Raw genomic sequence first — 26,179 nt, 5'->3', positions numbered from 1 at the left:
AATATGGGATGTAAAATTAAAGTGCTTGCCTTTTCAGAGGACTCTTGAGGGCTGTGGTCACTCCAATGGCCCAGATGCTTGGGAGGGGTGCACTTGGGGCCGTCTCTTAGGAAATCTTGTAGGTCTCCTCTTGCTTGGGAGCAGATCCTCCGTCCTGGGAGATCCCACTGGGGCCCCCACTGCTCCTGCTGAGCAGCCCAGCCAAAGCCAGAGCTGGAAGAACTGGAAGAACTTCCAGGTTTTGAAAAAGGGCCGTGAGGATGGCTGATTTTTAGAAATGGCTGAGACAGTGATGAGGGAAATGAAGGTCCTCCCGTGAATCTGGAGGTGAGACTTTCCTTTATTCCTGTCATGGAAAGGGCCTCCAATGTGCCATGTTCTATAGGCCCCCCAGGATGTTAGCAGGCCTTCCCTTTGGGGTCATCCCCTATTGAGAGTGGGGAGGAATTTCTCCATTATTCAGAAAAAAATCACCCCCTGAGATTGACAAGTTCCCAGCAGGCCAAGACGCAGCTCCTTGCTAAACTCTTCCTGAGACCAACATCAACATTCCCTTATTTACAAATCAAATGCAGTTAGAGACAATCTTTCTTAAAATACATTATATATATTCTTTAAAATGAGGAATGCCCTGTCATTTTTCATTAGGAAAAGAAACCACATCCACTTACTAATACCCATTCTCATCCAAGCATCCTGAACTGTAATTCTTATTCATGTAGGTAGATGCTACACAAATCATCATCATCATCACACAAATAAGAGAGAATAAAATACTCTGTGGTTGCAACAATTTTCCAGTTTCCCCCAACACGTCCAGTTACATAGAAAATTGTTGGAACTAGAGATGGTAAAATTAAAAATGTCTCTAATAAATTAATATTATTGGCTTTTGATTATTCCATTGCTAGTTTCGTTTTCTTGTGTTGATAACGCATACCAGTTTAACAAAGTGCATGCTTGTTTAAAAAATTTTTGAACTGGCAAGCTAAAATGATCTGTGTCGGCTTGCCCACCCACCCCCTAAAAAGAAGTTTTAATATAATTTAGAACCTAGCACTTTAAAAATGTGGTCATGACATATCTGGGAGAAAGACTGCTTGTGGAACATGCTTGATTTGGCAAGATGATAAATCAAAAACCTTGTGGGTTTTGTTTTCCCGTTTTGTTTGGAAGCAGCCGAAAGCAGGCTATTAACAAAATTGTGTGACGGAAAAGAAAGATGAACACCTGATATTTTCCATTTTGTCACATCAAGCACACAGAAGCACACTGGTGTGTGCACGCGTTCACACACACTCAGACCACACACATTCGGCCACCCACTGCTTGGGGAGGAAAAGAGAAAGGAGTTGGGTCAGAGACACCACCGTGGGTGGGCACTCGAGGCTCTCAGCCGCGTGTGCAACTTTGGGTCGGGTATCCTCCGGGCTCTGTCTCCTTGTCTGGGTCTCACACCTGTCCTGGGAAAGCCACCCCAGAGATGGGGCGGGCTGGGGAGAAATGTAAGGCATACTTTGCTGGGAAGAAGGAAGAAATCCATGCTTCATGCTCAGATGCGAGTTTCACAGGAAGACGGGCCTTTCTTTTTTCCCTTTGGCCTGCTCTGTCTCGCTGGAAAGGTGGGGAAGAAATGAAACCGAGAAAGAAAAGGAAGGAGAGAGAGAAAAACATGATGACAATAATCATAACAATAAAGGATAACCATAATAAATAAATAAGACAAGGTGGGCCAATGAGACTGAACGTCCGATATGACAAATGACTTGTTTGTTTGCATTTCCCTCCCCAGACCCTAGATGGACTTCCGCCGTCGCATCAGCCTGTGGTTGTCGGTAAAGCTGTGTAACCCGGGAGAAATGGAGCTAATAGGGGACGGGAAGAGGCTGTTTTTTAATGTGCTTGGTGAGATCTCCTCGATCTTGTAAGAGATGGGGTGGAAGTACTGGGGGGCGAGCTTGGCGCTGAAGGAGTTCTGCTGTGCCGCCGAGCGGCCACCGTATTCCTGCGGGCGGTAGCAGGTGCAGGAGCACACGGACTGCAGGTCCGCCACGTCCGCCTTGTACCGGGGCCGGCCCTGCCGTGCCTCCTCGGGGATGTGGATGGCCATGCTGTTGCGGTTGCCGGCGAGGGACGCCCGCTCCTCGGCGTCCCGCCGCTCGTCCTCGCTGTTCATGGTCAGGAACCTGAGGACCACCAGGTTGAGGAAGGCCCCGATGACCGTCAGCCCCACCAGGATATACATGAAGCTAAAGGCCACGTAGAGCGGCTTCTTTTGCAGGGCGCCCTTGGTCTGCAGGGCCACGTAATCCCCAAACCCAATGGTAGTCAACGTGATGAAGCAGTAGTAGTAGGCGTGGAAGAAGCTCCACTCCTCGCACTGGGAGAAGGCGGCCGCCCCGATGCACAGCGTCCCCATGCAGGAGAAGAAGCCCACGGTCACCATGTTCTCCATGGACACCTCCGTGTTGCGCATGCCGCAGCACCTCTTGATGCGCTTCAGCAGGTAGCGCACGAACGTGTTCATCCGCTCGCCCAGGCTCTGGAACATGACCAGGGTCAGCGGGATGCCCAGCACCGCGTAGAACATGCAGAAGGCCTTGCCCGCGTCCGTGCCGGGAGCGGCGTGTCCGTAACCTGCGGGGGGGGCGAGAGAGACGACAGGACAGGGAGAGGGCGTCAGCCGGGGCCTCCTGAGGTTCCGGGTGGCTACGGAGGCGGGCACGGCAGTCGCGATGGCGCTGGGGGCGGGGCCAGCGCCTGAGGGGTGGGGCGAAGAACAGGGAGGAATCAATGGAGAAATATCCTTTGGGGCTTCCCTGGTGGCGCAGTGGTTGAGGGTCTGCCTGCCAATGCAGGGGACACGGGTTCGAGCCCTGGTCTGGGAGGGTCCCACATGCCGCGGAGCGACTGGGCCCGTGAGCCACAACTACTGAGCCTGCGCGTCTGGAGCCTGTGCTCCGCAACAAGAGAGGCCGCGATAGTGAGAGGCCCGCGCACCGCGATGAAGAGCGGTCCCCGCACCGCGATGAGGAGTGGCCTCCACTTGCCGCAACTGGAGAAAGCCCTCGCACGAACCGAGGACCCAACACAGCCAAAAATAAATAAATAAATAAAGTAAGTAGCTATTAAAAAAAAAAAAAAAAAAGAAATATCCTTTGAAGTTTGGGGACGGGGGAGGTGGTCTGGGGCATTTGGTCACAAGAGGAGCTTGGGGGTCATTTCACTGCTCTTCCAGTAACACAAAGTTTTTTCAAAGAAAAGCAGCATATTCACTCATAATATTTTGCAGAAAACTCCAGAAGTAGCCAGCCCAAGGGAGAAAATTAAATATCCCAACATGGATCAATATTAAGAGTGAAGAGTCAAAGAATGCTAACTAACTGGGTTTTGTTGTTGTTGTTCTTGTTTTTGACCGCCATGATTTTATTCTTAGATAAATGCTCCGTCCAAGGCCAGGTAGGGCGGACAGGTGGGCGGACGGACGGACAGCCAAGGAGGTGTGGCTCCCGGCACCTCCCCCCCTGGGAACTGTGGGGCTGCCCAGGGAGGTGGGGACACCACGGAAGGTAAGAGGGGTGCACGGGGTGGGAGGGGATGATGGATCCCCTGGAGTCCTTTCTGCGTGTGCTGGGGAAGGGGAGAAAGAACCCCGGTTTCCACGTTCTCAACGGTGGTGCCAGAAAGCTCAGCATGGAGCAAAGACGACTTGCCTTCTGCCCCAGGCTCCCCGTGTCCCCAGCTCAGGCATCGGGGATCCGCCAGCCCACAGCTAGTCTGTGTGGACTCCTTGTCATACATCACCTCCTTCTACCCTCGTGACGACCCTATAAAAGAGGCACGATGCATCTGACACCACTGGCTAGGAAACCGAGTTAGTTACTTAGTAGCAGGGTAGCTTGGTTTCTTCAGAGTTGGTGGCTGGAAAGTCTGGGTTCAAATCCCAAGAATGAGGCTTTTTTAAAAGCAGACGTCTTGAATTGAGAGAGGTCATTGCAAGGTGGCGCATGAACACCACGAGGGCAAAGATTGTTACCTGTTCTGTTCCCTGCTGTATCCTCACACCTAGAGAAACACCGAGCACATAAAATACCGCTTTAACAAAGGACAGAATAAATTTATGCCACTGTGTGAATGCGGCCTTGTCAGAATCGAGGGAACGAATAATCCTTAGAGACCTCATGTGTGTAAGTGCTTTTGAAACTCTTCACGCAGCTGCACAGACCATCACTTCGTTGATCCCCTGCATCAACTGTGCAAAACCGAGCCTGTATATCCTCACATTCACATGAGGACAGTGGTGCTGGAAAGGTGAAGTTACCTGCCGGCGTCACCCAGCTGGTCAGTGATCATATCAGAGCCAGGATAGGGTCTGCACAACATGGCAGAAGAAACCTAAGACTAGTTCAAGTTCCGGGACTGATACTGCCCAGAAAAATACCAGGATCATGGGCAGTATTTGGACTGAGAACTTGGAGGATGCACATGGCCTTCCAACATCTCAAATCCTGCCCCATCAAAAAAGGCTTCCCTGGCGCTCCCCTGAGCCACAAGCGCATGGTCATTTAACCAGCTGCACTACCTTGGGCCCCAGACTACCTCTCCCAGCCTGGGTTTCCTCATCTGTTACGTGGGACGATGATAATTTTGAGGTGGGGATGTTGTGCAGATCTGCTGAGGTCAGAGAGCAGCTAGCCCAGGGCCTAGGATTCAGGAGGGACCTGCACCCCGCCCACTGCGTCCCCCAGGAAGACCACCCTGACTGCCCTAGCCCAGGCCTCTCGCCCAGAGACTCATCACTTCCGTTCAGCCTGCCTCTCCCCTGGCATGAACTTGTGCCACGTCCTGCCTGCCCCGGGGGCCACACTGTCACGGCAGAGATGACATCACACGTTTGTATCCTCTCTGGCCCTCAGCCCACTGAGCCAGTGCAGAGCTCTGACCCCTCAGCAACCCCACAGCCCTTACGAAAGAGCAGAAATGGCAGGTCAACACTGGAGTTGGGCCAGAAAGGACAGAACAGGGAAACAGCAAGAAGGAGAGGACAACAGGCATATCAATAGAAATCATCCAATCTGAAGAGAGGAATGAAGGTCAAAAATTAATAAATTTTAAAAGCCTCAGAGACATGTAGGACAGTGTCACCAGGTGTCCTAGAAGAAAGAGAATGAGACCAAAAAATTGAAGAAATAATAGCCAAAATTAACCAAATTTGGTGGAAGACAAATTTACAGATTCAAGAAACTCGGTAAGCCTCAAGCAAGATAAATACAACGAAAACCACATACATTCCACATCGGAATCAAGCTGCTGAAAACCAGAGAGGGAAGATCTTGAAAGCACCAGAGAGAAACCATGTATCACATACAGGAAAACAACTATTTGAACAGCACTTACTTCCAATCATAAACAACAGGGGCCAGGAAACAGTGGAATAACATCTTTAAAGAGCTTTTTAAAAAAGACCGTAACCCAGAACTGTCTATCCAGGGAAAGCATTCTTTAAGAATGAAGGCAAAATCTACTTTCAGACTAAAAACTTGTTTCCTGCTGCTCTGCCTAGCATGATTACTAAGGAAGTTCTTCTGCCTGGAGGGAAATGGCACCAGATGGAGACTTAGGTCTTCAGGAAAGAGTGAAGTGCATCTTGGTAAACAAGTGGGTTTATATTTATACAAAGTTCAGGGGTGGGAATCCCGCGACATCGCCATATAGCTCACCTGTGTGGCTGGTATAAAACCCAGATGGATGCTGGAAGACAGTAGATTGCTGGCAACTTAATAAGGCGGTAAATTAGCTAACGGTTCCGGATGGGATATATTTACTGGAGGAAACCAGCACAGCATTTGCTGGCTCAAACCCAGGTGCTCAGGCCCCCCCTCCTGTAGGTAAAAATGATCAGAAGCGGTGTCCCTTCACAGGGCCTGGACGGCAGTATGCCCATGTATCCTGTCCCGGGGTGGTGTCAATTTTCCCGCGGCCCGTCATACTACAGAAAGAACTCCATCATTTTGACATCCACAGTATATCTCACTGATCCGTTACAGCAATGACATCCCTTAGCAAGACACGTGCACAAGCGAGTGTGGGCCGGGAACACCCCCAAAGTTCAGGGCCTTCCAAAGTTCAGGCCCTAGAATAAATCTCCTGGGGCCCCAGTGGTCCAGGACACAGGACCATTCCCACTGCAGCGAGAAAGAAGCTGCCCAACTTGCAGAGCCTTTCAGGAAGACAGAGGCCTGGCCGGATATCTTCAAATTTCCCCATCTAGACGCACCCATCTCCACCCTGCTCTCCACTGGGGAGGCTAAGTCTGCATAAGCCACCTCAAGGGGTTCTTGGCCCTCTGGTGTCCAGCTGAGTTCATCCAAGGCACAGCCCCAGCAGGAGGTCAGAGGACGGGAGGAAGATGAGGACCTTGGTAATGAATCTGCCAGCAGGTTCACGCCATGGAGCAACTCTACAAGCGCTAGCAGCTACATCCCAGGCATGTTGACTGACAGCTCTCCACAGTTGCTCATCCCAGGCTACCACACCTTCCCTCGTTGCTTTCCCTCCAACCTACCCACCCTCCCACACTATAAATAGCCATTAATTAACTGTTCAAGTTGAGAGTGCCACCTCCTGCAAAGACTCTGGCTGATATACCACATGTATTCTCCACTGGATCTGCTTCCCAGGTCTCCTTATGATGCAACACGGTGGCACTGCATGCAAACGGGTCAACACATATCAAGTCTACATATAGAATATTCATAAAGTATCAATGGAACACACAGACATAGCATGGATGCTTTATACAAATACACGTGGTATACACTTGGAACTTTGTGAAAGATGGATGTGTCGGATAGAGTAACTGCACGTGGATGTGAAACATGTGGGCAAAAGCCACATACCATATATGTATTAGACCAACACACAAAGCATCTACAGTATACCCACCGCACACCCAGAGTCACACACTTTGTGTAGGATGTGCGTGTGCACGGAAAGTGCACTCAAGGCACAGGATGTGTGCACCACATGTATGCATAGGCTGCAGGGATTGTACGTACCCATATCTCAATAGCATCCATGATATCTACAGATAACAGGTATATGCAGTGGAGAACATACAAAATACACATATGCCAGACACACGAGAGAAGACAGCTTCTCCTTCCCAAGAGGAGAATGGAATTAATATACAGAAATCTGTTATATTTCTATAACAACGAAAGATCAGAAAGAGAAATTAAGGAAACAGCCCCATTGACCAGCACATCAAAGAGAATAAAATACCTAGGAATAAAGCTACCTAAGGAGGCAAAAGACCTACTACACTCTGAAAACTATAAGATGCTGATGAAAGAAACTGAAGATGACACAAACAGATGGAAAGATATACCATGTTCTTGGAATGGAAGAATCAATATTGTTAAAATGACTATACTACCCAAGGCAATCTACAGATTCAGTGCAATCTCTGTCAAATTACCAATGGTATTTTTTAGAGAACTAGCACACAAAAAAATTTTAATTTGTATAGAAACACAAAAGACCCCGAATAGCCAAAGCAATATTGAGAAAGAAAAATGGAGCCAGAGGAATCAGGCTTCCTGACTTCAGACTATACTACAAAGCTACAGTAATCAAAACAGTATGGTACTGACACAAAAACAGAAATATAGATCAATGGAACAGGGTAGAGAGCCCAAGAGGAGAACAAGCTACAAATCTTCAATGCTCTCAGAGAACCTGTGTGACAACTCAGATCCTAGAAGACTGTGGGTGGTTTTTGTTTTTTTTTTTTAATCTGTGAGTGAATGAAGGCAGCCTGGCCTTCCTGGGCTGGGAGCCGGATTTATGCATCTACTCATATGTTACCCACTGAGACTCATCCAGAGCCTTGACTATGCACCATGACCTGTGCCTGGCACAGGGGATCCACGGGGGCTTTTCATATTCCCCCGAGATCTCCAGAGGGGCACCAGCCAGCCCGTGCTCAGAGCCCCACCCAGTGCCTGGACAAGGGGACCTTAGGTGGAGGGCATGGGTGTCGCAATGCCACTGAGGACTCCCAGGCTGGTGCCTGTTCTCCTGGGTTACCTCCCACCCCACCTGTGAGGACCAGTCCCTTGAGCTCAGAGCCACATCCCTGTCCAGGTTTTCCCTTTGAGATCCTGGGCTCCCCCTGCCCCCCATCTTCCCAGGCACTGGGAGCCAGTTTCTCCTCCACCGACAAAACCTCAGGAATCCCACCTAGGACCATACTGCTCATCCTTCCATCATCATAAACAATTCATCCTTTTGGCAAAGAGACATCTAAAATTGATTTATACGGGGCTCAGGAGGTGTGCTTGGGGTGCAGAAGATATGCTGAAACCTCTGGGCTGCTGCTCTGTGACCTCAGCAGAGTTATTCAGTTCCCTGGACAGATGTGAGAAATGAGGCTGGAAAGGGGAGATCAGACCAGTTCACGGTCACTCTGCAAGAGACAGGGTCATCCTTCCCCAGCCCTGCAGGAGCCCAGCAGTGACCAACATGACCGTCACCCAGACCTCCACAAACTGGGGAACATGAAGACCACCAGCTACCAGATGCGAAGCTCCCTACACACAGGGGACACAGTGACTCACACTGTCCCTCTGCACCCAGCCCTGCCGCCCCCTTTCTGCTGACTTTTCCACGTGTGCAGAGCCAGAGACTCAGACTTGCTTGTGGCCCCGATGGGCTGCTCAGGTGGCCACAAGGGGCCAGGCCCCTGGGTGTGAGGCCAGCCGTGGGGACCACTGACATGGATGGCGACGGCGGTGACAGCCTGAAAAGCCACCCCCAGTGTGCACACACGGCAGCTGCGTCTCCAACACTGTGCTCCCTGGGCCAGGGTTCTCTTTGTCAGCAGGTGGCAGGGCCCAGGACCAGGCTAAGGGCAGAGGCAGGTGGACATATGGGCTTCTGCTTAGCGCCTGAGCCCAGGACCCTGGCCTCCCCACCAGGAGTGCTAAGGGCAGGGCAGGTGGACATATGCGGTGAAGGAGGTTTAGCAGAACAGAAAGGAAGACTGCAAGCCCAGCCCCACATTCCAGCCCATGCACATGCACCCACGCGCTAAGCCCAGGGGTAGGGATGAAGTATTCGAAGAGCTGCAAGGCTATTTGCTAATAGGAATGCACAAAGTCAGCCTTGCAAAGAACCTCCACTTCGCCCGGCCGACCTCCCCACCCAGAAAGGGCTGCAGATCCCAGCGCCACACCACAGGCCAGCATGGGCTTCCTAACCTACACGTCCCAAAAGGGGATAGAACTGTTCAAATAACAAGCCCCACCTTGAAAAGCTGATCTGGACTCCTGAGCATCCTAGAAAGACACCTCGGTTTCCTCATCTGTGAAATGGGGCCAAGGACAGGGAGCAGAAACTGACAGAGATGCAATGGGAATTGACCTCTTACCAGGTCCCTGCTACGGGCTAAATGTTTGTCCCCCACAAATTCATATGTTGAAGCCCTACACCCCCCCAGGGCGATGACGTTTGGAGGTCATCCCTCCCTCCTTCCCTCCCTTCCACTGCCTTCTTGCCAGACTCTGAGCTCCCAGGAGGGCAGAGCCCACCCCTGGCTCACCCCTGTGGACCCCAGAGCCCAGCACAGAACAGGCACTCAGAATTTAGAAGGCGGCATCACCATGCACATGACCTCCGTCTTCCAGGCCTGCCTTGAAGTCCTGGCCCATCCCCAAGCCCAGCACGGCTGAGGGCAGCTTCGCCCAAGACACTGCATAATCCAGCCCGATTTTCATGGTCCCTTTAATATACTTAGTGGGTCTCTTTGATCTGTCCTGGGAGAGGCTTTGCAGAGAAGAGGCCTGCATCTCTGGACTGCAGCTGGCTAACAAATAAAACAAATGAATAGGCTCTGTCTTCCCGGAGGGGAATGAGGTAGGGAAAGAGGGTAATAAAACTAATCATTTCTATTGGGTTGGGGGCTCCCCAAAGAGCCAGCTGCAGCTAGAAGGCAGCGCTCCCTTGCAAGACACCCTGTGCTCCCCCGGCTCCTACTAGATTTCCCAGAAGCTGACAACCGCCGGGTCCGAGACGTTCCCAGGCCCAGCTCCTGCCCTGGGCAGCATTTCATTAAGATGTCATGAGTGTCCAGCGGGCTGTCCTCACTGTGAGAAGTAAATAAGGCAACTGGGCAGTGTGGGTCGTAGACCAGCCTCACTCCTGACACTCCGGGACTGTCCATGGCTCCCTCCTTTTCCCTGGGAATCTAGGCCTATAAACAGTTGGCCGTAAAAGCCCTTTCCAGACTCTCACAGCACTTCACAGTTTGCAAAGCTTCCCCCACCGTGGAGTGCCCCTCCCTGAAGCCTGCCCTGATTCCCTCTGCCAGAAACGACCAACCCAGCTTTGAATTCCCCTCCAGGACACTTCAGCGGGCGGGACAAGGCTGGCCCCTGGCATCAGGACAACCTGGCATCAGAAGCCCTGACTCCGCCCCTTAGGGACCGTGGGTGCCCAGGCCTCCTCATTCTCTTCAGTCAAGTTCACTGCGATCCCAACCTCCCAGGGATACTCTGCTGCTCACTGGGCAAAAGTGGCCGTCAAGGCCAGGTGCCAGGTGACAGTGGTCATGGGCATCTCTTCCAGCCCAGAGGCCGCCCGGCCCAGGGAAGGAGATGGCCACCCAGGCATTTGGGCATCAGGAAATTTGCTGCTGGAAGAGAATGAAATATTTATAAAGGACACGCAAGGATTTTGTGCCTGTACGACTTAAAATAGGCACAAATTCCATTAAAGAATGACTCAGCGTGGCTTTGTGGAGAGAGGTGCCGGAGAAGGGGGCTGCCCTCAGCCCCCCGTGCTTTCTGGCTGGCTCCCCACTTTAGCCTGCAACAAGCATCCCACTCATCTGTCCTCCAACTGTGCTGGCCCGGCTCCAGCCCCCGCATGGGCTCTGCGTGATTATGAAGACCCAGGTGTCTGCAGACACCAAAAAGGAAAATGATTCACGGGCCCCGTGGGGCTTGGGGAGTGGGGGTGAGGGTGGGCAGGAAGGGTCCTCCAGAGGTTCCTGGATGGAAATCAGTAAGTCCCAAGGACTACATCTGGCTCCATCTCCTACTTTACCAACCATGACCTTGGGAAAGCCACCTAGACTCTAAGCCTTTACTCTCTTCTGTAGAGGGGAGTGAGGAACAAGGCATCCCTTCCAGTCAGTTCCACAGCACTCTACAGTCTGCAAAGCTTTTCTGCATTCATTCTTTCATCTGAAAGGGCCATCCCTTGTGGCAGCCCCAGGTCAAGCCACCCTTCTCACATTATAACCGAACCTGAATTTCTCCCGGGTCCCACCACGGGGGCTTGGGCTAATGTGCAGGACTGCCGTTCAGCCCCCGAGAGGGGAGGATGCTTCCTGTGGGCTCCGATTGGGTCTCCGGCCAAGCCCTGAACCAATAAGCCTTTTGTTCTTTCCTGCCAGACTTGAAGGGGCCAGAGTGTGATGTCCGGAGCCTCTGAAGTCATTTCACCACCATGAGGATGAGCCCAACCATGCAGGAGACTATCCTGAGAAACGGGGGCTATTGCTCCACCCCCAGGTCTGAGCCCAGTCTCCAGTAAGCCCTTCTCAGGCACTCCTGTCTGTGTCCCAGTAATCTGGCTTCAGCCAGTGTTTTGACTGCAGTGGATTAACACTCAACGTGTCCTACACCTCAGCATGACTACAAATAACGAAGAGCAGTTTGGGATGGATAACAAAGCACTTTGCAATTCACACACCCCTGCACCCCACACGGTTTCTCTTACAGCCACTAGGTCTGTCTGAGGGGAAGTGGGCAGGTGAGGCCAACCAGGCCTGTGGGCAGCCGGCGGCCAGCTGGAGACCCACGTCCCCGGAAAGAGCAGCTGCTCCCCGAGCCCAGCAACCGGGGCTGCAGGCCAGGGTGACCCAATGTCCTGATTTTTAAAGAGAAGCTGGAAACACTGGATATTGAAAATGTGGGATCTAACTGGTATCTAATGAAACATTTTAAAACGTGGCACAGGCCAAGCACAGTAAGAGAAAACTGACCATCTGTCCAACGGATAAGTCACGATGCTCAAGAACTGGAGGAGAAGGAGGAGAGGACAGAAGGGACTTGAGGAAAGGGAGGGCGGGGGCAGCAGAGGGAGCAGGAGGGGGCAGTGAGAGGCCAGCCAGGCCCGTGGCTCCCCACCCCCGAGCCCCATCTCACGCCCCCCATTCACCTTCCCCCATCACAGTGAGGTCCCTGCTGCAAGAGTCATCTGCTGGTTCCATTTCACAGATGCACAAATAAAGGCCATAGACGCGCCTGCCCCGCTCAGAGCAGCAAGCAGAGCCACGGCCAGGTGAGTGTGACCATCCTGGGCACCATCCCCAAGGGGACTCAGCCCACAGGACCACGACCCTATCTCACAGACGAGAACCCTGAGGCTTTCTGTCCAGGGCCGGGGATTCCAAGGCCTGAGCCCTGGCCCCTCTCAGCGGCGCCTGGAGGCCTGGTGACTTGCTCAGTCACCAGTTTGGCACTGTGATCCCTGGAAGAAAACCTGGCAGATTTGGTGTTTTATTTAATGACAGAGCAATTCCCTCATTAATTTCCCGAAACGTTCCCTTTTGGTTTCGCTTCATTGTTTTGATATGTCTTAAGAGGGAAAGAAGACCTAAAAATATATTTTTAAAAATATGCAAGCTCACAAGGCGCAGATTTCTAACAACAGCTCATGATAGGTCTTTCTCTTCTGTCTGGAGGGAGGCCTCATGTGAGGACGCCCTGGGGAGAGCCCGGTGAGCCCCTTCCTGGGAGGGCTGGGAAGGCCGGGGTGAGGGGTGTCAGGTGAGACCAGAGCCCGCTCGGCCTCAGGGACCTTCCCACTCATATCCACCTGGCACCCACTCCCCCCGCCTGTGCTAAATGGACACTGCGTCTCTCGCTTGGTCTGTGCTATAACTCAGGAGCGCCTGGCAGATGAGACGGTGGGCTCCTAGAAACCCTGGTCCAGACTCCAGCTGGGCCTCTTCCCAGCTCTGGGCTGCACCCCCCTGGGTCCTGTTTCCTTTGTGTTATGAGGATCCAGTGGGATCCAGTCACGTGTCGTTATCCCTATCTTACGGAGGAGGAAACTGAGCCTGGGCAGCCCCGTGTGCTTCTCCTTTAGTCCCACAAAGACCTCGGGAGGCTGGCATCAGGAGACCCCACAGATGGGGGCAGAGATGCATCCCAGGGGTCCCTGAGGGTGCTGAGAATGACGCCCACCGCAGATGGTGGTGACCACCCAGAAGTCAGCGGGGAAGTAAAAGGCAAGACTTTACAGTTTGCTCAAGACTGTTCTCTACTCTTAGCGCAGACCAAAGTAACAAAAAATACTTCCTTTAAAAACCCTTTTTAGCAACTCTACTCCTAGTTATACAGCCAAAAGAATTTAAAATAGGTATTCAAATACTCGTACACGCATGTTCATAGCAGCACTATTCACAACAGCCAAAAGGTGGAGACGGCCCAAATGTCCATCAGCAGATGAATGGATTAGCAAAATGTGGTCTATCCCTGCAATGGGATATTATTCAGCCTTAAAAAAAAAAGGAATGGAAGCAACCTAAGTGTCCACTGATAGATGAATGGATAAAGAAAACGTGGTGTGGGACCTAATTAAACTCAAAAGCTTTTGCACAGCAAAGGAAAACATAAACAAGATGAAAAGACAACCTACGGAATGGGAGAAACTATTTGCACATGACTCAACCAACAAGGGATTAATTTCCAAAATACACAAGCAACTCATACGGCTCAATATCAAAAAAAGAACCCAATCAAAAAATGGGCAGAAGACCTAAATAGACATTTCTCCAAAGAAGACATACAGATGGCCAACAGGCACATGAAAAGATGCTCAACATCGCTAATTATCAGAGAAATGCAAATCAAAATTACAATGAAGTATCACCTCACGCTGCTCAAAATGGCCATCATCAAAAAGTCTACAAATAATAAATGCTGGAGAGGGTGTGGAGAAAAGGGAACCCTCTTGCACTGTTGGTGGGAATGTAAACTGGTGCAGCCACTATGGAGAACAGTATGGAGGTTCCTTAGAAAACTAAAAATAGAACTACCATATGACCCAGTGATCCCACTCCTGGGCATGTATCTGGAGAAAACTGTAATTCAAAAAGATACATGCACCCTTATGTTCATTGCAGCACTGTTTACAATAGCCAAGACATGGAAGCAACCTAAATGCCCGTCGACAGATGAATGGATAAAGAAGGTGTGGTATTTTGATGCAATGGAATATTACTCAGCCATAAAAAAAGAAGGAAATAATACCATTTGCAGCAACACTGATGGACCTAAAGATGATCATACTAAGTGAAGTAAGTTAGACAAAGACAAATATCATGATATCACTTATACGTGGAATCTAAAACAATGATACAAATGAACCTGTTTACAAAACAGAAATAGACTCACAGACACCGAAAACAAATTTATGGTTACCAAAGGGGGAAGGGGTGTCAGGGGAGGGATAAATTAAGAATTTGGTATTAAAATATACACACTACTATATATAAAATAGATTACCAACAAGGACCTACTGTATAGCACAGGGAACTATACTCAGTATCTTATAATAACCTATAATGGAAAAGAATCTAAAAAATATATATATGCATATATATATAAAATCTGAATCACTTTGCTGTACACCTGAAACTAACACAACATTGTAAATCAACTATACTTCAATAAAAATTTTAAAAAGAAAAAAAATAAATGAGTGAACCAAACGAAAACAAGCACACAGATACTGAGAACCAGGGTAGTGGTTAGCAGGGTGACGGAGGTCGGGGGAGGGCGAAATGGGTAAAGGGGGTCCACAGTGTGGGGACAGATGGAAACTAAACTTTCAGGGGTAAGCGTGCGGTGCTGTGTCCAGAAGTAGAAATATAACACTGTACACATGAAACATATAATGCTACAAACCAATTAAAAAAACTAATTAATTAAAAAAAAAAGAAAAGCTGGTACATGTATACAATGGAACATTACTCAGCCATAAAAGAGAAGGAAATCTTGCCATTTGTGACAACACAAATAGACATCACGCTAAGTAAAATGAGTCTGGGAAAGACAAATACTGTATTATCTCACTTATATATAGAATCATAAAAAAAAAATCAAGCTCATAGAGAAAAGATTGACAGCTGCTGGAGGTGGGACTCGGGGGACGAGTGGGCAAAATGGGTGCAGGGGATCAAAGGAGCAAACTTCCAGGTGTAAAATAAATAAGTCCTGGGGACGTAATGTACAGCACAGCGACCGTAGTTCATAACACTCTATCGCATATTTGAAAGTTGCTAAGAGAACAGATCTTAAAAGTTCTCACCACAAGAAAAACAACGGTAACTGTGTGTGGTGATGGATGTATTGTGGTGATCATTTCACAATATAAACAAATATAAAATCGTTATGTCATACACCTGAAACTACCATGTTACGGTTCAATTATATCTCATTAAAAAATGTTTTTAACAGGAAGGAATCTCTGACACATGTTACAACGTGGCTGAGCCTCGAAAGCATTAGTCAAAGAGAAAGAAGCCGGACACAACAGGTAACACTGTACGATTCCATTTGTATGAAATATCCAGAATGGGCAAGTCTACAGAAACAGCAGATTAGGGGTTCCCGGGGCTGGGGGAGGGGACGACACAGCGACTGCTTGATGAGTCGGGGTTTCCTTTTGGGGTGATGGAAATGTCCTGGAACTAGACTGAAGTGGTGGTTTGCAAAAATTATTTATGCACTAAATGCCATTGAACTGTAGACTTGAAAATGGCTAATTTTATATTATGCCTATTGTACCTCAAGAAGTGGGGGGAAAAAAAACATTATTTTTAAAGCCAAACGCTTCCCATTTTCCGGGGGTCCCGGCTCTGACCCGAACAGGAGAGACATCAGGAGCAGGACTGGGTCAAGGCATACCCCCTCCCAGACCCCAGCCCCTCAAATATCTCAAGCTTGGACCCTCAGAGGCACGGAACCTCACTGCTGGAAGAGGTTAAAGGCCCTCCATCCGCCAATTAAGTTTGCTCTTGAAGAGGATCATATAAAATGTGGCCAGTAAAGAGTTCAAGGGGCTGAAGTGATGGTTAAAGCCTACAACTCTCAGTATTTTCAGGCCCACTTGCTAAAGAGCCTCGGACCGCCAGTCAGCGACCAAAATGCAAGGGCGCCCTCTGGCGGGCACACGGACAACTGCAGAGCCGGAACTCGGCCGCATGGGCCACCAGCCCTGGGTTCCCCTGGGACAGCGTCCAGAACCAGGGAGTCAGGGAAAAGCCATTCATCTTTTTCACAGAAGACGTGTGCCGTGTGGTGAACTTCTCATAAGTTACCACCAACCAACGGCATCACTGACGAAACATACTAATAGATGATGGTGGTCACACCACTGTCTACAGAGGGCATGCACTGCGCCAGGGACCGAGCTAGCATGTTTCACGTTCCTGAACTCATTCGCTCTGCGGGGAGAGGGAACGCCCTCTGCATAGTGAGTGGTGTTCTCTCGGGGGGCATGGATGGGAAGCCCCAGAGTCAGACGGAGCTGGTGCCCATCCTAACTCCCCGCTCTCAGCCAGCCACATACTGAAGAAGAGGTGTTTTCCTTCTGTCTCCTCCAGCCCTCTGCAAGAAAATCCTCCTCCCTCTCCCATTCTACTCTCCTTCCCTCGCTGCCCACGGTCCATAACGCCCCCCCATCCCAAAACAAAAACTGCAAGGAAATCTGGGGAAACAAACCTAAATTTAAAAATTAAGTTCATAAAAATTATATAAAATCGGGCTGACTTTTGAAAAGTCTAGGGTAGACTAAGACAATTTTAAGACAGGCTTAATACCCAAGAATACCCACTCATTCGGTAATCATTGATACTTGTATTTTTAAAGAAGTAAAACCAAGTCACAACTATTCAAACTCGTGCTTTGTTTCTCTTTGAGGTGGAGACGCTCCTTCAGGGCCTGGAGGGCAGGAGAAGGAGGGAGCAGGCGAATTCATGGAGGAAAGATCCGTGGGGGCCGAACAGAGAGAGCCCTGGATGCCAAGGTACTCAGCCTCTGAGTGCCAGCTCCCCAAAGCCCCCAGCCCCCAAGGTGCGGCCTTCCCTTCCCTCCCAGACCTTCTGCCCCCTCTCAGGGCCCGGCTCAAAGGCCACCTCCTCCGGGGAGGGCCCTCTTCTCCTCACCCCCAAATCCCAAAGGCGCTCTGGCATACAGGGACCTAAGGGACACGGCGTTAGGTGGCCTGTCTTCAAGCCTGGCTCTCCCTCTCGGTGAAAGGAGCGTGATTCCCGCTGCTGAAGGCAAAGACACGCTGCTTTCACAGCTGAAAATGCTAAAATGCAAACGCCTCTGCCTCTGGGACACCCGATGAGCTGAAGTGAAGGTAAAAGGTAGACAGCTCGGCTTCCCAAACCGCCGCCCTGGGGTCTTGTTCCAGGGCAGGTCCTGAGGCAGGGGGGTCCGGGCCTGGGACTCTGCATTTCCCTCCAGCTCCCTGGATCCTCCCACCACTAGGGAGGGATCTGAAGGGAAGCAGGGCCTGTCGGAGCTGAGGGGGTCAGCGCCCGGCCTCAGGGGATGTCACCCGGCCTGGTCCCAAGTGTGTGGTGATGGTTAGAACTGAGCTCATGTCGCGTGCACGACTCAGCACCCGCCGGGGGTCTGACAGCAGCAGACTTGCTCCCCGTGGTGAGAGAGGCTCACTTCCTCAAGCAGCAGAGGAAGCAGGGGGGCTCTAGCCGAGAGCGCTGGTGCCCACCCAGATGTGGGCCCTCTCCTGCTCCGTGCACGGCGGGCCACACGGCCCTCGGGCCTCCTGCAGGGCTCCAGGCCTGGCCCGTAAACCCGGCCTCGGGCTCCCGTTCTCTCTCCTGTGTCCCCTCCCTCCTTCCTCTTCCCCGCTCTGCCTGAACAGGGAGCCGACCCGGGACCTCGGGGAGGACGGAGCCTCCAGCTGTTCGGAGCCCGGCTTCCTGAATGACCGTGCGCAACAGAGGCCCTGCCAATCCCCGGTGACTGGGACACGAGGGGTAAAGGAGCTGGGGTCGCATGAAGCCGGGGATGAGGGGAGGTGCTTGCTGCGCCCCCGGCTCACAACAAGCGCTTAGTGGAGATCAGGGTTTACCAGTACAGGGGCCACACTCAAGGGGCAGGTACGCACAGGCCGTCATCGCCGACCCTGCTGTCCAACAGGATCCCCCCGACTTGGGTGCAGACACGGATGAGCCCTTCTGTACCTGTTTCCACATCTGCCAGGGGTGGCCAGGCGGGGACGGCCGTGTCCATTTCACAGGTGAGAAAACTTGGTCTCCGGGACATGATTAGCTGTGCGACCTTAGGGACATCCCATATGTAGTGGGGCGAGGCGTGGGACACGGCCGTGACTACACAGTGCAGCCTGCTGTATGATGCTGACAGCCCCCGTGCATGTGTATGCAAATACTCACACACGCATGCACACACAGACATACACAGAGACCTTGGCACATACACATGCACACAGAGATACACACACACGCATGCACACACAGACATACACAGAGACCTAGGCACATACACATGCACACAGAGATACACACACACGCATGCACACACAGACATACAGATACCTAGGCACATACACATGCACAGAGATACACACACATGCAGGCACACCACATACACACATGCACACACATGTATGTGTGCACACACAGACATACACAGATACCTATGCACATACACATGCACACAGAAATACACATGCAGATGCCACATACACACATGCACACACATGTATGTGTGCACGCACAAGCAGACACAGGTATACACAGATACACATGTACATATACACAGGAACACAGAGATGCACCTGTAGACACACACCACATACACGCACACATGTGTGCACACAGATACGCACACATGCACACAGAGACGTACACATATATGCACACACATATGCCCACACGCACACACACACAGACGTACACAGATATATATGCACACACATATGCCCACACACACACACACACAGACGTACACAGATATAATGCACACACATACACACACACAGACGTACACAGATATATATGCACACACACATGCCCACACACGCACACACACACAGACGTACACAGATATATGTGCACACACACATGCCCACACACGCACACACACACAGACGTACACAGATATATATGCACACACACATGCCCACACACGCACACACACACAGATGTACAGATATATGTGCACACACACATGCCCACACACGCACACACACACGTACACAGATGTATGTGCACACACACATGCCCACACACGCACACACACACACGTACACAGATATATGTGCACACACACATGCCCACACACGCACACACACACAGACGTACACAGATATATGTGCACACACACATGCCCACACACGCACACACACACAGACATACACACATATATGTGCACACACACATGCCCACACACGCACACAGAGACGTACACACATATATGTGCACACACACATGCCCACACACGCACACACACACACACACACACATGCACCTCTGGGGCCCAAGACACTCTGGAGAGCAACAGAAAAGCAGCGAGATAAAGCTGAGGAGCACAGCAAGCCCCTCACTCCCTCTCCAGTTATTAAGCGTGAGCGTGCGCTACACGTGAGCACTCACAAAAGCCGAGGGGCAGCGCTCGGCACACAGCCTCTGTGCTCGGTCCCCTAGCTGGAAAATGGAGAGTAACAAGAGCACCAGCCTCGTGGAGCGGGGAGGCCTCAAGGATTCCAGCCAAGCCACGTGCCTAAGTATGCACAGCTAATACGCGGGCCACCGCGGCGCCATACGACCACCCTGTGTTCACCTCCTTCCCGCGGCTGCAGCCCCTGCGGGAAGACACGTGCACGCACACGGCCTGGACCTCGGCTCTCCCAGACCCTCGCTTGCACAACGGCAGCCCGAGGTGTCTCCAGGTCAAGTGGAAACAGCCCGGCGTGAGCCACACCAGCTCGGCCTGCTTGCTCGTCTGTGGGACTCTGGGAACGTGCTCCAGCACCTCGCGCCCGGGTCTGTCCTGGAGGCGATGTCAACCCGCGCCTCCCCCAAGGCTTGCTGCGAGCATTGAAGAAGGTGACAGACACGAAACACCGGCACTGGCCTCCCTAAGGTCAGGGGGCCTCTCCTGGACCCTTCGGCCTGTGATTTTTGCCTTTTGGTTTCCCAGACAACCCTGCAAACGTTGTAAATGAGCTTGTCCCAGGCGCACATGAGTCTCCTTTCTTCTACTTTATGCCCAGGGACTTTGCACGTGCTGTGCTGCCAGCCATGGGCGCCGGCACCCTCCTCGGCTCCACCTTGCCTACAGGTTCACCCCTGGGCCCTCAGCCTCAGGCTGGGATGGCTCAGCGGAGGGACCCAGTGCGGAGCCAAGGTGCCCCTGCCTCATGGCTCCCTTAGGCTGGTGGCCTCAAGGGACCGGGTAAGTGCCAGTCCCGAGGGAGCAGGACTTGTCCCAGAGGTCAGTGGGAGGAGACCCTGAGGAAGGGAGAGCATGTGGGCAGCCCCAGCCAGTTACTGCTCTGCAGGGTCACAGCCCAGGGGGCCTGACCTCCTTCGCAGAAAGGGAGGCGTCCAGATGCACAGACCGAACGTTTGCAAAGCCTCTGCCTCATCGATGTCTTCCCTACCCTCTCCGCAAGGAGGCGTTGGTGTCTGGGTGCCAGGGGTCTGCCAGGTGCCCTCCCCGGAGCCCTCACTCCCCTCGGCCCGAGGGTTGCAGGGGAGGCACGTCCACCGTCACTAGCCCTGCAGGACGGCACCATCTCTCCCGTATCTCGAGGTTTCCCACTCCCTCCCATCTCCTGGAGGGGCCGGCTCACCCGTGCTGGACCATCTGTCCTCCCCAGACCAGCAGGAACACCTCAAGGGCAGCCTCTGACTTTTTTCTGGAGCCCCAGGACCAAGCCTGGCATGACGAATGGCCAGACAAGGGAGGTCTCCTCTGGTGCGTCTCTTCCAGGTATGATTCCACTCAGGACTGACACTGGGTGTCAGTGGGATCCTTGGGTGAAGGCAGATGATACAAATTGGCCGAGGCATGCCAGGCCTCTCGTGGTGTGCACGGGAATTGTGTTTTACCAAGGACTTTGTAGGAGGGGCGCTGCCTGGGGCACAGGGGTGGTCAGCGGATGAGGAGGAATCACCTGTAACACTGGCCAGGGAGGCAGGGGCAGCCTCGCGCTGCTCCCTGCCTCAGTCACCATCCGATCATTCCCCTGCGGCATACAGAGCCCTGGAAGAGGGGGCTGGGCGGCCAGGCTGTGGGCAGAGTTGGGGGCAGGCAGTGTCCCTCACACAGCTCTCTAAAGCCCATCTTATTCACGGCCATAAGTATCCCAGTGTCTGGTACACAGAACCTCAATAAAACATTGTGAATGAATGAATAAGTGAACAAATACAAACCATCTAGTATATAACATGTCAGCCACGTGCCAGCCACTGTTCTAAACACCCACAGGAGGTACAGTTACTACACCCATATTTTAAACAAGAAAACTGAGGCTTAGGGGCCAGTAACTAGCAGAGGATCACCCAGCTGTCAACACGGCCAAGAGGGAATTCAACCCAGAACCCTGCTCCCTCAAACCCCCTGTCCCCCGAGGCCACCTTGCTGCCAGGGTGGGGTCAGATTGTCACATACGACAAAGCAGTGCTCCTGTCCCATGGGGAGGTACAGGCAGGGTCTTGGGAAGGAGGCCAGGGCAGGAGGAGGGAAGGCAGCAAAGAGGCAGGTGGGGAGTGTCGAAGTGGACGAGAGGAAGGTTGAGGGCTCTGACATCAGGGCCAAATGGCTCAAAAGTCTCCAAGGGTGACACCTGCCTTTATGTGAACAGACTGCCGCAGGGCAGGGTGGGAGCATCTCCTTTCCTGCCTCAGCGGGTGAAATGCCTGTGTCTTTCATCTCTGCACTCCCGGTGCCTGGGACATGCAGGCACTTATTTCATCCCTCATTCATCCAACAGGTAACTACTGAGCACCCACCCACCATGTGCTGGGCATGGGGAAAGCCAAGAGAGTGATGACAGCAGTGATGGGGATGATGATGGGGAGGGGGAGGAGGAGGATGGTGATGAGGATGACTTGGGTGATGATCACAACAATGGTGATAATAATGACCGTGACAACGAAGATGATGGTGATGAGGAGGAGGATGACAATGATGACAAGGACAACAACGATGATGGTGTGATGATGGTGATGATGGTGATGGTGATGATGGTGATGGATGGTGGTGATGGTGGTGATGATGGTGATGATGGTGATGATGGTGATGATGGTGGTGATGGTGGTGATGGTGATGGTGATGATGGTGATGATGATGGTGATGATGGTGATGGTGGTGATGGTGATGGTGGTGATGGTGGTGATGATGGTGGTGATGGTGGTGATGGTGGTGATGGTGATTGTGATGGTGATGATGGTGATGGTGATGATGGTGGTGACGATGATGGTGATGGTGGTGACGATGATGGTGATGGTGGTGATGGTGACGATCGTGATTGTTGATGTGATGATGGTGGTGATGGTGACGGTGATGATGGTTATGGTGATGGTGATGGTGGTGATGGTGATGATGGTGGTGATGGTGATGATGGTGATGGTGATGGTGGTGATGATGGTGATGGTGATGATGGTGGTGATGGTGGTGATGTGATGATGGTGATGGTGATGGTGGTGATGGTGGTGATGGTGGTGATGGTGATGATGGTGATGATGGTGATGGTGGTGATGGTGATGATGGTGGTGATGGTGACGGTGATGATGGTGATGGTGATGGTGATGGTGGTGATGGTGATGATGGTGATGGTGATGGTGGTGATGGTGGTGATGGTGGTGATGGTGATGGTGATGGTGATGGTGGTGGTGATGATGGTGGTGGTGGTGATGATGGTGATGATGGTGATGGTGACGGTGACGATGGTGACGGTGATGATGGTGATGGTGGTGATGATGGTGATGATGGTGATGGTGATGATGATGATGGTGGTGACGGTGGTGATGGTGGTGATGGTGGTGATGGTGGTGATGGTGATGGTGATGATGGTGATGATGGTGGTGATGGTGGTGATGGTGATGGTGGTGGTGATGATGGTGATGATGATGGTGGTGATGGTGGTGATGGTGATGGTGGTGATGGTGATGGTGGTGATGGTGATGGTGGTGATGGTGGTGATGGTGATGGTGGTGATGGTGATGGTGGTGATGGTGGTGATGGTGATGATGGTGATGGTGGTGATGGTGGTGATGATGGTGATGGTGATGATGGTGGTGATGGTGATGGTGGTGATGGTGGTGATGGAGATGGTGGTGATGGTGGTGATGGTGATGGTGATGATCGTGATGGTGGTGATGGTGATGATGGTGATGGTGATGATGGTGGTGATGGTGGTGGTGGTGATGGTGGTGATGGTGATGATGGTGATGGTGATGATGGTGATGGTGGTGATGGTGATGATGGTGATGGTGATGATGGTGATGGTGGTGATGGTGGTGATGGTGATGGTGATGATGGTGGTGATGGTGATGATGGTGATGGTGATGATGATGGTGATGGTGGTGGTGATGGTGGTGGTGATGGTGATGATGGTGATGGTGGTGATGGTGATGGTGGTGATGGTGGTGGTGGTGATGATGGTGATGGTGATGATGGTGATGATGGTGATGGTGATGGTGGTGATGGTGATGGTGGTGATGGTGATGATGGTGATGGTGATGGTGATGGTGGTGATGATGGTGATGGTGATGATGGTGATGGTGATGATGGTGATGGTGACAGTGATGATGGTGACAGTGATGGTGATGACGGTGATGGTGATGACGGTGATGGTGATGATGGTGATGATGGTGATGGTGATGGTGTGACGGTGACGGACGATGGTGATGGTGGGTGTGACGATGGTGATGGTGATGGTGACGGTGATGATGGTGATGGTGATGATGGTGATGATGATGGTGACGATAAGGAAGAAGAGGAGGAGGAGGATGATGGAGACGAGGCTGATGAGGATTATAATGACAGCAGCGATATGATGATAATGATGACAAGGATACAATGATGACGATGATGATGGTGACACTATGTGTCAGGCACTGTGCTAGGCACTGGGAAGGTCAAGCTAGTGATGACGACGATGAGAGTGGTGAGGACGATGAGGGCAACACCACGAGGATGAGAGGGGGAGATGCTCTGTGTCGGGCACTGTTCTAAAGGCTGTAAGTCAGTGGCATTGTCACAGAAGGCACAGCAGCCACTAGGGTGCTGTGAAGGATGTGAGACAGAAGGGCTCTCGGATAAGCCTACTGTATCCTCAGTTCACGCTGTCGCTTCCCCAGGACCTCACATGCTAAGCCACCCACCTGGCCCCTGGCTGTAAATGAGGAAGCCAGCCCTGGGCTCAGCATCTGAGAAGGGCAGGGTACCTGCTTACCCACCCATCCATCCCCATGGAGAAGAGCCTGCCCAGAACCTCCAGCCCTGCTGCAGGAAGCGTTTACAAACAGAAGCTGGCCTCAATTCATCTCTCCAGAGCCACGGAGCCCTTTTAATTAAAGAGCCTGCCCAGCTGTCTGTGGATGAGGGATGGCCCTTGGACCGTGAGAGCGGCCCTGTATCAGTCTTGTTAGTGGCTTGTGTCCTGGAGCTGCTTGTGCAGGCCTGGAGACTCAGCCTCAGCCAAGGGAGCCAGGCCAGAGAGGACCGCCCCATATCCTCCTGCCCACACGGCCGTGCTGTCTGCCAGGATGGGCTCCACCCCACTCAGCCCCCAGGGAAAATGAGGACGGGCTCCGCTTCTGAGGCTGCCCTGGGTGAGGTCCCCTTCTGACTGCACTGTGCTCCTCTGGAGATCCCCAGATGCTGGCCACAGGGAGAAGCACTGGGCACCGGTTACAGGAAGAGTGCTGGCCTCTCTGGGACCCAGTTTCCCCTCTGCCACACGGAACAAGATTGGTCCTGCTGCCTGGGGTGTCTGGGAGGGCTCAGTGGGGTAACTTGAACTCTGATTGGACAGGGCCAGGTATTTAGAAACTGCTGCATTACCACTAAAAACAACACAACGTCACCATCTGTTACTGACCTTCCTGAGAACACCGCAGTTGACGCGAAATGACATTGCAGACACACAGTAGGCCCTCAACAAATGTGAGTGGAAACCTAGCCCCCTTCCCATCCCCATCGTTCCCCCAATCAAAACCCGTCCCCAGAACACTATTCCTCCAGGACAGTCTGCTGGAAGAGCCAGGTGGGTATTGCAGCAGGAAAGCTGTCCAACCTTTTGCCTACAGGATGGAGGTGACATTCGGGGAGCCCTGTACTGGCTGGTCTAAAGTTGGACTTGCACGTGCTCACATGGGTCACGTGACTGAGCAAGTCACTTAGCCTCTCTGAGCCTCCATTTCCTCATCTGTCAAAGGGAAAGGAACCCCCCCAAATGGGGGGTGGACATTGTGTGTGATTCCTGCCCAGGGCCAGGTACTCACAAGTCCCAACGGTGGTCATCTTCTCCCCCAGCCAGCCCTGGGCCACCCCCACGTGTCTTTCCGCAAAATCCCACATCCCGTCCTTTTGAGGCACCAACCATTCAGGTGCTCCCCAGCCCAGTGTTTTGCAACGCATGGCCACAGACCATTCATGGGACTCCCTAGTGCAACGGTCAAAATGCAGATTCTGGGCCCTGCCCCTGACCCATGGAATCAGGACCCTGGGAGCAGGCCCTGGAATCTACCTTATAAAACTACCCAAACCGGGTTCTGAGAGCCACAGCCCTAACCTGAGCTGGGCTCTGGGTTTGGTGCCCATTTCTGAGCCTGGTGTGAGGTGGAAAGTTGGATGGATCTCCGAGGGTTTGGATGCAGCTTGGATGGATGCTCGCAGGGCCCCCAAAGGCAGATACCCACTGTTTTAGGCTTCTCTGTACCAGCCCCACAGGGAGAAAATCCTGCCCACCCAGAGCACTGCCCTTAATACCCTTCCCGAAAAAGCCAAGGGCGACAGTCACTGGGGTGGACTCTCTCCTGAATCTGTCACCATCAATTCCCATCACCATCTGATGCTGGAGCATCAGACAC

At 52.1% G+C, this 26,179-nt stretch overlaps 1 protein-coding gene across 1 annotated transcript in view; it reads right to left on the bottom strand.

Annotated features, from left to right (window-relative positions):
* Positions 1-1,674: 1,674 nt before the first annotated feature.
* KCNK9 (potassium two pore domain channel subfamily K member 9) overlaps positions 1,675-26,179 on the bottom strand; it is an 88,074-nt gene continuing 63,569 nt past the window's right edge. The window contains exon 2 of the mRNA XM_036829825.1: positions 1,675-2,637. Coding sequence (XP_036685720.1) covers positions 1,796-2,637 — 842 coding nt within the window. The 3' untranslated portion in view covers positions 1,675-1,795. The remainder of the gene's footprint in view (positions 2,638-26,179) is intronic.

Source organism: Balaenoptera musculus, chromosome 17 (genome assembly GCF_009873245.2).
Source record: "Balaenoptera musculus isolate JJ_BM4_2016_0621 chromosome 17, mBalMus1.pri.v3, whole genome shotgun sequence".
Taxonomy (NCBI): domain Eukaryota; kingdom Metazoa; phylum Chordata; class Mammalia; order Artiodactyla; family Balaenopteridae; genus Balaenoptera; species Balaenoptera musculus.
Note: the sequence above shows the minus strand (reverse complement) of the source record. Positions and strands in the feature narration are given on the sequence as shown.